This window comes from Perissodus microlepis, chromosome 5, assembly GCF_051167445.1.
Source record: "Perissodus microlepis isolate ML-2025 ecotype Zambia chromosome 5, ASM5116744v1, whole genome shotgun sequence".
NCBI classification, from domain to species: Eukaryota; Metazoa; Chordata; class Actinopteri; order Cichliformes; family Cichlidae; genus Perissodus; species Perissodus microlepis.
In genome coordinates, this window is record NC_140465.1 from 23776821 (window position 1) to 23789057 (window position 12237).

The 12237-nt window shown below is 40.0% G+C and overlaps 1 protein-coding gene across 4 annotated transcripts in view; it reads right to left on the reverse strand.

Annotated features, from left to right (window-relative positions):
• Positions 1-12237, reverse strand: part of arhgef3 (Rho guanine nucleotide exchange factor (GEF) 3) — a 40778-nt gene that overhangs the window by 12306 nt on the left and 16235 nt on the right. Inside the window, exon 1 of one of the 4 annotated variants that reach the window (XM_084928973.1) lies at positions 1913-3245. The exons of the other annotated variants lie outside the window; for them this stretch is intronic. Within the exon in view, the coding sequence (XP_084785099.1) occupies positions 1913-2005 (93 nt within the window). The 5' untranslated portion in view covers positions 2006-3245. Of the gene's footprint in view, positions 1-1912; positions 3246-12237 lie in introns of those variants that run through there. 4 annotated transcript variants of the gene reach the window in all.

Below are 12237 nucleotides of genomic sequence, written 5' to 3' on the forward strand. Positions count from 1 at the left end.
AGTGTGAAACTGCCTCTGGGTTATCTGCACTGAATGGAGACTTACAGTAAATCAGCGTGTTTGTGTGTCTGTGTGTGTGCAGCTCTGCCTGGCAGCTCACTGTCAGCTGACCTACTGGAACACAGGAACCATCAGCTCTCACAGCCAGGAACCAGCTGCCTAAAAATAAATCAACCTGTGAGATAATTTTCTTTTTTCCTTCACCTTTCGATTTAAGTTCACCCTCCAAATCTGGAAATAGAATTTCCACAGTTTTCAGCAACTTCTCAAAAAATGATGAGTCAGTGATGAGTCTCTAAAATACTCATGAATCACATGGAAATAAAGTCAGTGTCATTTCCTGGTGAAAGTTATGAGCTTAGATGCATTGCAGCTGTTTGGTGTTTTGTTTTGTTGTTTTTTTTGTTTTTTTTGTTTGTTTGTTTTGTTTTGTTACAGATTTCAGGTTGAGTTTGGATCATAAACTATCCGCTTATTTGCTTCATGCTCAAGAACTTTCCATTGGACAAACTGTAATGGGTTCTCTGTGGATGATGGTGCTTCAGCTGATTCGAACTGACAGCAATCAATTCAATACAGCTCGTCAGCAACTGGCTGGTTATTTAATTACAGCAAGTTCACAGCAGGTTGACTCCGGTCTGCAGTTTGAATCATTGAATCATTGAACTGCAACGTTTGTTCAGTCATTTGATATAAAGTATAAATAATAAAAAATAATAAAAAGAATAATAAAATTAAACGACTGAACAGACGTTGCAGTTCAGGGATTCAAACTGCATTTTTATAGGTCTTTAGTGATACCTAGCATGACCCCAGACTTTCAGGAAATGAAAATTACTATAAAGAACATTTTTGAGGTGTTGGTCATCATAGTTTCACTTCTCGTTTCTTGTTCAGTCTTTTTAGTTTAAAGTAAATGACATTAAATGTAACTAGTGCTGGTTTTGATATTAGTTTGTTGAATTAGACCATATAATATCAGATTAGATCACATTTGATTGATTCACATCAGTCGTGTAATAGAGTAAAGTAGGCCCAATCAGATTACATCATATAAAACCAGAATACAAGTTACTAGATCAGATCAGATTCTGTATATTTCTAATTAATTACTGTACAGATAAGTACATATGTGAATATAAATAAAGTGATAAATACATATTTAACATATACTGTGTTGATAAGAAAACTGATGTCACCTATTGGTTTTGGGGGGGGGGGGGGGGGGGGGGGGAACTATATGTGAGCATGTCTGGTAATAAATTAGACTGGTTAGTATGAAAGTGAAGATGTTTCAAAAACACAGACACCTGGTAACTACCGCAAAGTAACACATGAATAAAACACTGTTAATGCAATCAACTCCACATCAAGCCCCATTATTTTATCATTATTGTACCATCAGATATTCAGTGCACTCAAATAAGCAACAGCTCAAACAAGGTTAAAGCGCCCATTTCATTGACTTCGGTTAGAGGAGATGAGGCCTAGCAGCGAGCTATGGTAACTTAATACCATTAGAAAAACATAAATGGTCTAGTTTAAAAAATTAACCCCCTGTGCAGTGCATGAAGGTGGAAATGATGTAAAATGTCTTTTATGCTGGGCTTATTTTCTTTATGTTTATTTCTGCTGTAACGTTGGGACTCTAATATGACAGTCTATGGGGATTAACTCAGTTTGAAGTCAGCCTCAAGTGGCCAATAGAGGAACTGCAGTTTTGTCACCAGCTTCATTGCCAAGATTTTTTTCATTTGTGAAAATTACAAATGTTAAATGCTACCAAATCAAGAAAAAATGAATACATTTGACTGATGAAAACACACACAAACAAAAGAATCCAATTTATCTCACAAAATTAACACACCTGAATCCAACCAGGCTGAACAGAAGAGTAAATGTTTCATCTTACCTCAACCTCTTTTCCCATGCTGCTGTTTGCCACTGAGCATCCAGAGTTAAACTGCTGTACCAGCAGGCTGAGGGGTCCCTGCCCCGCCACCATACTGCTCACCCCAAAGCCAAGCACACAATCTGAACTATTCCCAGTACCAAGAGAGCGTCCATAAATATTTTCAGACTGGTAGAAAACGCAGAGAGGAAGGGAGTATGAAAGTCTAATGTCCAGAGAGAGACTGAAAACAGCAGAGGGTCCAGAGTGACACTAAAGAGAGTTTGGTACTGTTTTCTAGTATAGACACAAAGTCCAGGAACAATTCAGCTCGCTGTTCTAGCACTGAAGCGATGACTGATACAAGCTGGGAAACCAGAAAGAAAGTGCTATCAGTGGAGTTCCAAGCACAATTCTGGTGTTGGCACAGGTACAGAAAGAAAAGGATAGTCCCCTTAAAACCCCTGGTAATGGTAGCCGTTCAACTAAAAGCCTAATAGCTGTAAAGTAGCATCAAAGAGTTGACGTAACAGCTCTAAAAAGGCCTGGTGCCACAAGAGTACTGCCAGAGGCAAAATATCCAGTCAGACTCGGTGCTGGCAGTGTTCATAAAGACAAGTTGGCTTTGACCAGAGCTTTTAAACACACCGCTCCGGGAGGGCTTGAGGTTGAGAGCTGAACCATCAGACCCCAAACAAAAGAGTTCAAAAAGAGGCTGGATTTAGTTCTGTTCCCAGAAAATCATACAGGAAAAGTTTAGTCTGCAGTTTAGACCGTGTAGAGCTCTGAATCGTGTAATCCTCTCAGCGGTAGCTGTTCACTCGTCCGCCTTCGCACTCTCTCTGCAGCTAACTCTCTCTCTCTCTCTCTCTCTCTCTCTCTCTCTCTGTCACTGGCTCACTTATTCAGTGGCGCTCTCACCCAGTCACTTAAAACTTCCTTCCTTTCTTTATTCTGTACTTTTTCATTTCTCTGCCTGTCCCTTTCCTGTACTGTTATATATATGTGTGTATACAGTTTCTATTGTCAACAAATCCCAAGAAATGACCAACAACAACAATGATGAAGTCATCCTCATAAGTACTGTGTGGATCCACACCCTGATATATTTGATTCCTTTGTGTCATAGAGCTCTACTGTGGCCCAGAAACTAAAACTTATTAATAAGCCACATTTGTACACAGTTATTTAAAGAAAAACCCAAACTAATACCCCATTTCCTCCTTAAAAATTAAACTCTAGATATTCGGATATTGAACCAATTGTCTCAGTGCCACAGACACATTAGGCAATCAGAAATAAAGTTAAAAGAGCTGGTAGAAGATTTAAAAATATGAAAACATAATATGAATCCTACAGATAAGACATTTTGTAAATGCACTTAAGAAAATGTATATTGTTTTTCTTGTGTGTATTTAAAATGTGTCATTCCCTGAAAATGTTTTATGCCAGAAAAAGTAAATCTACCTTTAATGTGAAAGAAATGATAATGTAAATTGTATAAAGGTTAATATTTATATTATTACTCACATTATCTTTACTCAGTTTATTATTATGTATTTCGATAATCTGGACAAACGTAAATTGTGAAATCCCTGACTGGAACTGCTGGTGGTTGTGGGAAGTCCTCATCAGTCAATGCCAGTCCGAAGTATAATTAATAAACAGAGGCCTGCAGCCAACGCTGTGTCCTGGTTTTAAATTCTGAGTCAATGTGTTTATTCAGCCCCACTGTGGGGACAAAGAAACACTTGATTTTTTCATTTGTTAAAGCAAGATTTTATGTATTTTTTTTTAATTTACTGACTTTTATTTTAAATCAGTAACTCAAATCAATTTGTCCTTCCAACCTTTTTAAATGTGGAGATTTTGCTTTCGCTTTTCCCTTGTTTTTCATCATAAGTCACGGGTGAGATCCAGCCTTCCACTAGTTTCTATCCAGTCGGTTTAATGAGTCATACGGGTTCACAGTAAGGTTTCAGTTGTTCCAGAGTCCAAACAGAGGGGACAGGTGAGGCCCGTCCATCCATTCACCACAAGATTACTGTGTTTTACAAATAATATAATTTGCTTTGCCATATTGAAACCACATAATGAGTAATAGAATAGAATAGAAAACTTTATTTGTCAATTCCTTCAAATGTACTTGCCATACAAAGGAATTGAAATTACGTTTCACACTGTCCCATGCGTATACATTGACAACAATAAAGTGCAGATGCACAACAAAAAACAGCCCTAACAATAAGGTAATATTGAATAGGGACCTAAAAATAAATAAAATAAAGTGTTCCAACAGTGTTCTCTGGAAAATAGTATACTAGTCTACTATATAATAATATAAATAATGCTAAAAGAAATACTAAAAATATATAGCAGCAGGTGTGTGCAATTGCAATGCAGAGGTAGTTGTTTCCAGTCAGGAATGTTTTCCAGTTCTTGGTTCAGAGAGTGTTTTCTTGTTGGAGAGAGTGTGTGTGGGGGGAGGGGTAGAGCCCAGTCTGTCTTCCTATACTTCTGCCAATCTGGTGATTCTGCTGGCTAGGAGCCGGGAGGGAAGAGAGTTCAGCAGTCTCACAGCCTGGTGGATGAAGCTGTTGGTGAGCCTGGTAGTGCGGGAGCGGAGACTTCTGTATCTCTTTCCAGAGGGCAGGAGGCTGAACAGTGAGTAATGAGAAGACTTTCAGGGACATCCATCCATCTTTTCTTCTGTCACGTATCCATGTCCAGTCTAAGCACAGACACCCAGACCTCCTTCTCCCGAGCCATCTACTCCAGCTCTTTCAGATGGGTACTGAGCAGAGACATAATCTCTCCAGAGTGTCCTGTGTGGACATGCCTAAAACAACTCACTGAGGAGGTATCCTGAAAGAATCCATCTGATTCTCAAACCACCATATCTGGCTCTTTTTAATGTGGAGGAGTAGCAGCTCTACTCTGACCCCCTCCTAAAACAAAGAGCTACCTCCTCCTGTCTCTAAGGCTGAACTCTGTTCAGAGGAAGCTTATTCTTTCTGACGCTTGTGTCTGTGACATTATTCTTTTAGTCTCTACCTACATCTCATCACCATACCATACATGCGGATAGGAATATAGTAAATCATCCAGTAAATCAACAGCTTAACCTTCACAATCAGCTCTTTCGTCACCACAACAGATCAGTGCAGTGTCTTCATCACTGCTGATGAAGACACTGCACTGGGGTCAACACATCGGTCCATCTCCTCCTCTACTCCACTCTCACTTTTATGAAAAAGGTCTCTTTTAATTGTACTGCTTCACTTGATGTTACAAAGAGGATCTTCATCAAGCTTAACAAAGAGCTGGGACGTCCATCGTTTACTAAAGCATGTTAATGAGCTATATATGTTTATACATCAGCTTGGCTGACCTGATTTGACCAGATTTGGGTACATTAGGACCCTTGTTATAATCACGGTACATCGAAGTTCCAAGAAAAGTAGCTTTAAATAAACACAGACGTCCCGTCTCAGCTGAAAGCAACAAGACATCAGAAAAAGATTGCATCATTCACAGAAGTGTTTTCATTGTTTCCTTTAAAAGCTATGACCGGTATCAGAGTCAGAGCATCAGCGTTGGCCTCCGACACCTCACAGTCTGCTAACAGAAGCTGCTCCCTGTGACTAAGCTCTATTGTCTGTTATTGGGAGGCTTCGTTCGTAGACGCCTAGGGAGGAACTCAAATCAGCCTCGTTCAATCTGTACTGTGACACATCGACTGCGTCTTTAAACCTTACAGGGATGTGGTGAAGCATTTACAGATGGAAACACTCTTTTTGAATGGTAAAGATTTGAAAACATCGATCAATTATTAACATCTCCTAAAACTAATAAAAACACATGAAGAATACAGTAAATGGTACTCCACATATGTGCATATTTCAATCAACGTGCACATTTGGACAAGGAAACATTACAATCTTGTGCAACTTTCTTTCCTGTTTCTGCAGTAGAAACCCATCAGATTTAACCCTCAAGCCTCCAAGATAAATGATAGACTGGGGAATACTAACAGTCCTGGTTCTGTTTATCACAAACCTTACAATGTAGTGATTTAAAGTAGGAAACCTATAATGTTTAAAAAAAACAGATTTCCACAGATTTTTCCATTGTCCAGTTCCTGAAACCTATTGCCTGGAAAGTGGCTGTACAAGAATTTAAGTGGTGAAGCACGTATATCTAAACCAGTGTTTCCCAACCTTTTGGAGCCACGGCATATATTTCACATTAGAAAAATCACACGGCACACCACCAAACAAAAAGTCTGTGAAGGTTCTCAGTCATCCAGGTCATCATAGTCAAAGGAGCTTGCAAAGAAAAGCGTCTGGACTTCTTTAAGTTTACTTGAAGACGTTTCACCTCTCATCCGAGAAGCTTCTTCAGTTCTAAGGTCAAATGGTGGAGAGTCCCAGATATAAACCTAGTGGGAGTATCCCCCCACAGAGGGACAAAAGGACCCCCTGATGATCTTCTAATCGCCTGAGCCAAGGTGTCCTTTGATGTAGTCTCTCTCTTCACTTGCATACCCACCACGGAGGCCGTGGAGACTGTCAGAAAACGACTACAAGAAGACAGCTCCTTGGAGGACAGGACCAAGTTCACACCCGATCAGATTTGCACACTGTTAGACCTCTGCCTCACCACTACATATTTCAAATACAACGAAGGCTTTTACAGACAAAAACATGGCTGTGCCATGGGCTCCCCCGTGTCACCTGTTGCAGCCAACCTTTACATGGAGGAAGTGGAAAGGAAGGCTCTTGGCTCTTTCAAAGGAAGAGTACCCAGCCACTGGTACAGATATGTGGACGACACCTGGGTCAAAATCAAGACACAAGAAGTGGAATCCTTCACTGCGCACATTAACGCTGTGGATAAAAACATCAAGTTCACCAGGGAAGACACAAAGGACAACTGTTTGCCTTTCCTGGACTGCGCTGTGCACATTGAAGAGAACGGCAAACTCAACATCGAAGTTTACCGGAAGCCCACACACACGGACCAGTACCTCCTCTTTGACTCCCATCACCCTTTGGAACACAAACTTGGAGTAATTAGGACCCTACACCACCGGGCAGAACATGTTCCCTCTAAGCCTGAAGGAAAAAAGAAGGAACACACACATGTAAAGGAAGCACTCAAAACGTGCGGCTATCCTAAATGGGCGTTCTTAAAGTCAGCAAAGAGGCACAGAAAAGAAGACCAGACACCAACGAGGGAGGATAAGAAGGACAGACGCAACAACATTGTCATCCCCTATGTAGCCGGTGTATCAGAAAAACTTAGGAGAGTTTTCTCCAAGCATGACATCCCGGTGCATTTCAGACCCAGCAACACGCTCAGACAAAAACTGGTTCACCCGAAAGACAAAACGCCAAAACACAGACTTAACAATGTGGTGTATGCTGTACAGTGCAGCGAGGAATGCCCAGACCTCTACATTGGAGAGACCAAACAGCCACTTCACAAGCGCATGGCACAACACAGAAGAGCCACCTCCACAGGACAAGACTCAGCAGTCCATCTGCATCTTAAGGATAAAGGACACTCTTTCGAGGATGCCAATGTTCACATTTTGGACAGAGAGGACAGATGGTTTGAAAGAGGAGTGAAAGAAGCCATCTATGTCCACTGTGAGCGACCATCTTTGAACAGAGGCGGGGGTTTACGACACCAACTCTCTGCCATCTATAATCCAGTTTTGAGATCCCTTCCCAGACGCCTTAACGCCCACTCACATCCTGGGCCATCTGACCTCAGGAATTCGCATGATAAGGGTGGGGCCAGGTTTCACAATGAACACACCCGAAACTCTGGCTGATTGGGACCCACACCCAGTTTCACACCTTGGCTCAGGCGATTAGAAGATCATCAGGGGGTCCTTTTGTCCCTCTGTGGGGGGATACTCCCACTAGGTTTATATCTGGGACTCTCCACCATTTGACCTTAGAACTGAAGAAGCTTCTCGGATGAGAGGTGAAACGTCTTCAAGTAAACTTAAAGAAGTCCAGACGCTTTTCTTTGCAAGCTCCTTTGACCACCAAACAAAAATGTCACAAAAAGCAAATTGATAATTTTCCCCTGTGCACATGGCATAGTGGAGTTTGGCTCAGTTTGTCCCTAGTATACCTTTTTTGCTTGCTTCTGACCACTACCCATGCGCTACTAGCACTACTCATGCTAGGGCCTTCATCTGGGTCAGAATGTTCTCCAGGACCCTACTTTTTCTTTTCAAACATTTATCTATTGCTATTACGCACTGCGTCGTCTCACAGCATGACTATTATGTATTTGTTTTCTTTGTCTTCTTCTGTTTTACTGGCAGTTGGCAACCCATTTAATTAGAGCAGGTAATTGTACTGCCCACTGGTGGAAGAGAATGTTACTCACATCTTTAATCCACGGTTACTAAACCACATCAATAACGGCTCAATAGTGAATGCCTGTTTTAATTAACAAGTAAAAAAAAAATAAAAATCCAATGCCAAACAGAAACTTCCACAGTAAATGTATTATAATTATAAATGACAGCATCACCCCTTTAACAACTAATTTACATCTAGAGCAGCGTTTTTCACAAATAAAATAAAATTAATGGCAATAGCAAATAATTCCAGTTGAATGTTTTAGGTTTGAACAAAGATATTCAATGTCTCTGAGAGGGAAAATCTGATTAGTCATGGTTAAATTGTTATTTTTTATTATTATTATTATTATTATTATTATTATTATTATCATCATCATCATCATCATCATCATCAATAATAATAATAATAATAATAATAATAATAATAATAATAATAATAATAATAATAATAATAATCAAAATATAGTGGCCACATTAATCATTAATAAAGGAATAAATATTTACTTTAATGTCTGTTTACATCGATTACACTTCAGTGCTTTTAATCCTGTTTGGGGTTTTTAAAAAAATATTTTTTACTTTTTGTGAATTTTTCACAGTACTTACCTTTTGTATTAGAAAAAAAAGGTCTGCATATTGTTTTTATTTTTATTTTGTAATTATGCAATCAGAAGTAGTCACATTTTATTAAATCTTAAAAGTTTTAAATGCATTTGTGAGTATGTGGGCTGTGCCAATCAATTCAGGTAAAAATATTTGAAAACTGTCCTGAAATAAATAGATGTTATAAAGTTATTAATCTGCAGTAAATGTTTCCTAAACGGATGAACTGATAAAATATAATAATTCCCAGTGAATGAATCTTTACTGATCTCCACTCTGAAAACAAGCTCAGGAGGGTTAAATTATTGATGTAAAGCACGTTTCCCGGTGGTCCTTACACGTGTCTTTTAAATCAGATAAAGTGGTCTCTGGGTCCTGGAGTTTGAGTAAGAAAACAATACAAGTGTGTGTGATTCACTGAGCGACAGCACAGAAACAATAGAGTGTAATTCATTCCAGCTTCAGTATCTGCCAGCGCCGGTTTGAACAAAGTAAGACTGATGGTGTGTTTGGGTCTGTTTGTCCCCCTGGAGCCGCTGGAGTGTGCTGAACAGGCTGGACATCCTGTGTTAGACCGAGCAGAGGAGGAAACGCCCAGGAAGGAACAGGCTCCTGGCAGAAGGCTAAAAATACAGGAGGAGGGGCCCAACATAAGGGCCGGGGGCCGTTAATTTGTCTTCTCCTCTCTAAATGAATTTAGTTTTTAGGTTACCTATCAGCCCCCCAGCAAACCTGAATTGGACAGAGGGGATGCTCTAAGAGGAACATTTTTCTTTTCAGAGTTTATACGTGCAATCAAATTTCTGATGAGAAAAATATCTGTTAAAAGCAGGAAAATACTTTTAATTTCTGTTTTTCTGTGATCTCTGGAATAAACACTGTATCACCATATCATCTCCAACTGGTTGTGGCAGAAAGCCTGAGCCTGAGGTTTCGTCCTATTAAAAGGGAGTTTTTCCTTCCCACTGTCGCCAAGTGCGTGCTCAAAGGTGGTCATTTGATTGTTTGAGTTTTCTCTATATACCGTATTTCCCGGATTACAAAGCGCACCGGAATATTAGCCGCACAAGCTAAAATCAGGGGAAAATCCTGTTTTGTACATACATTAGCCGCACCTGACTAAAAGCCGCAGATGTTTCAATGTTGACTTATCATATGTAAGAGAATATGCACAAAGGGAATTGTCAGGAAAGAGATGGCTGTTTGGAGACACACCCCTTTTATTAATATTTTGAAAAACAAGTTATGGGTACATATTTGCATAACTTTTTAGGTATATGTACAAGTACCGGTAATTACAAGTACGAAACATGTACTGTGCTTCATAAATGAGTAACAAATGTAGTACATAACAATAACCTACAGCACACCAGAAAAATAGATTCGGACTACCTTTTAGGCTCAGGTGCAGCGACACGGCTTTAACAAGAAGAAAAGTCAGTCATTCACCACCATCTTTCTCTTCTTCCTGCGCACTAAAACCACCAAAGTCCTCTTCTCCAGTGTCGGAAACAAACAGGCTCAGGATGGCTTCGTCATCCACTCTCAGCTTCTTTCCTTCATTGTCACTTTCAAAACCAAAGAAATCCTCGTTGTCAGTGTCAGAGTCGAACACCCTCAGAAGGGCCGTGGCGGTGTCCTCCTCTCCATCATGCAGCAGTCCAGCCCTTCGAAATCCGTTGGTGATCATGGATGTTTTCACACTTTTCCACGCTGTCAGATTCCACCGGTGGAGTTGTGCATAACTTGCTTTTCGCAAGTTTATTGCCGCTCGTCATCCACGCCTCCCGCTGAACGCGTAGCGCTACTTTGAAGTTTGTTTTTCGCGCTACTTGTACGGCACTATGTTGCCTGGCGGATGGACATGTGACCAACATACCACTCTTGAACCCCGATACTGTGTGTCTGATCACATGCCCTTCCGCCAGGCAACGTAGTGCCGTACAACAGCGGAACAAACAAAACAAATCGTCTTACGATATGACAAAAATTATGGACAATCCATAGAAAAGCCGCACCTGACTAAAAGCCGCAGGCTTGTGCAAAAAGTAGCGGCTTATAGCCCGACAATTACGGTAATTGTTGGTTCTCTAACTTACAATCTTAAGGTCGTTGAGGTGACTGCTGTTGTGATTTGGTCAAATATTTTTAAGAAACTTAATTCAATATTACTTTTTTATAGATATAATTACTTTCCCACAGTGTGTACTGAAGGTTTTGTGGTATAATATTAACAGATACAGATTTCCAGCTGTATTATTTTATTCTCTTATATAGGGATGCATGTCATAGAACTCCTATAATTTTACAGAGGCATGAAACGTTCTATTTTAATTAAATAATCAGCTTACAAGGGGTGACCAATAAGAAGAAAGTTGGTGTAAAGAGGAGGAGCTAAACTGTCACTGTTGCAGACAGTTAAAGAATTGAGCCCAATGTAAGTTAAATGAGGATTATTTTCAAACCGTAAACAAGCCAAGCTACTCTGGTAGAATGTGAGATTAAATGTATGAGATACTCTTTGTCTCAGAGACTGTGGCTGATTTCAGTGACTGCCAGAAACTACTCACCAACCGGTGGCTAGTGGTTTCTGGCAGTCACTGAAATCAGCTACAAAGATGGTGCTGCATCAAAAACTTTCTTGTGAATACTTCAGTCGCTAGCAGATTGCTGCTGTTATATAGTTTTCATGGAAGATGCTGATGTTTTTCTACAAACACGAGCAACTCCAGGCCAAGTGGCAGTGAAACTCAAAAAAGGTCATCTCTGCAGTCAACGTATTTCAAAAGGCACAGCTTATACTTTGAAGGCAAACATTCCCAGTTTCTGGTCTGTGTCACACTTGTCACAGTTTCACTACAGCTAGTCTTTTTTTAATTAAGGTTCAACCCTGAAGGAAGAACAATGTCTCCGTTTTTGATTGTGCATAAGTGCATGACGGCATAAAAGCAAAGAAATCAGTTTAACATCAGAGAAAAATCTGACAATTGTAGGAAAATATGGACATTTTTTATCTGATTCTGTGGATAAAACCATTAAAATGCCTTGTGTTAAGTTTTCTGTCCTCAAGTTAGAAACTGAAATCAGTTGGCATTTTAAATCAAATGACGAAAGTTAGGTCTCTCATATACAGGCCATGCAACAGCTTCCTGATTAGAAGGTCACATGTACCGCCTCCTTTGTGTTCTGCATAAGAGGATAATGGAGACAAATACAGCCGAACACTTCCTGAGTGGTAGGACATCATCATTTTGTTAGCTTAAGGTTTGTTTTTTTTTTAGGTCATATTTTAAATGTGTGAAAACGCTGCCCACACAATGAGGAAGGCAGAGCTTTTCACAAACACATCATCATT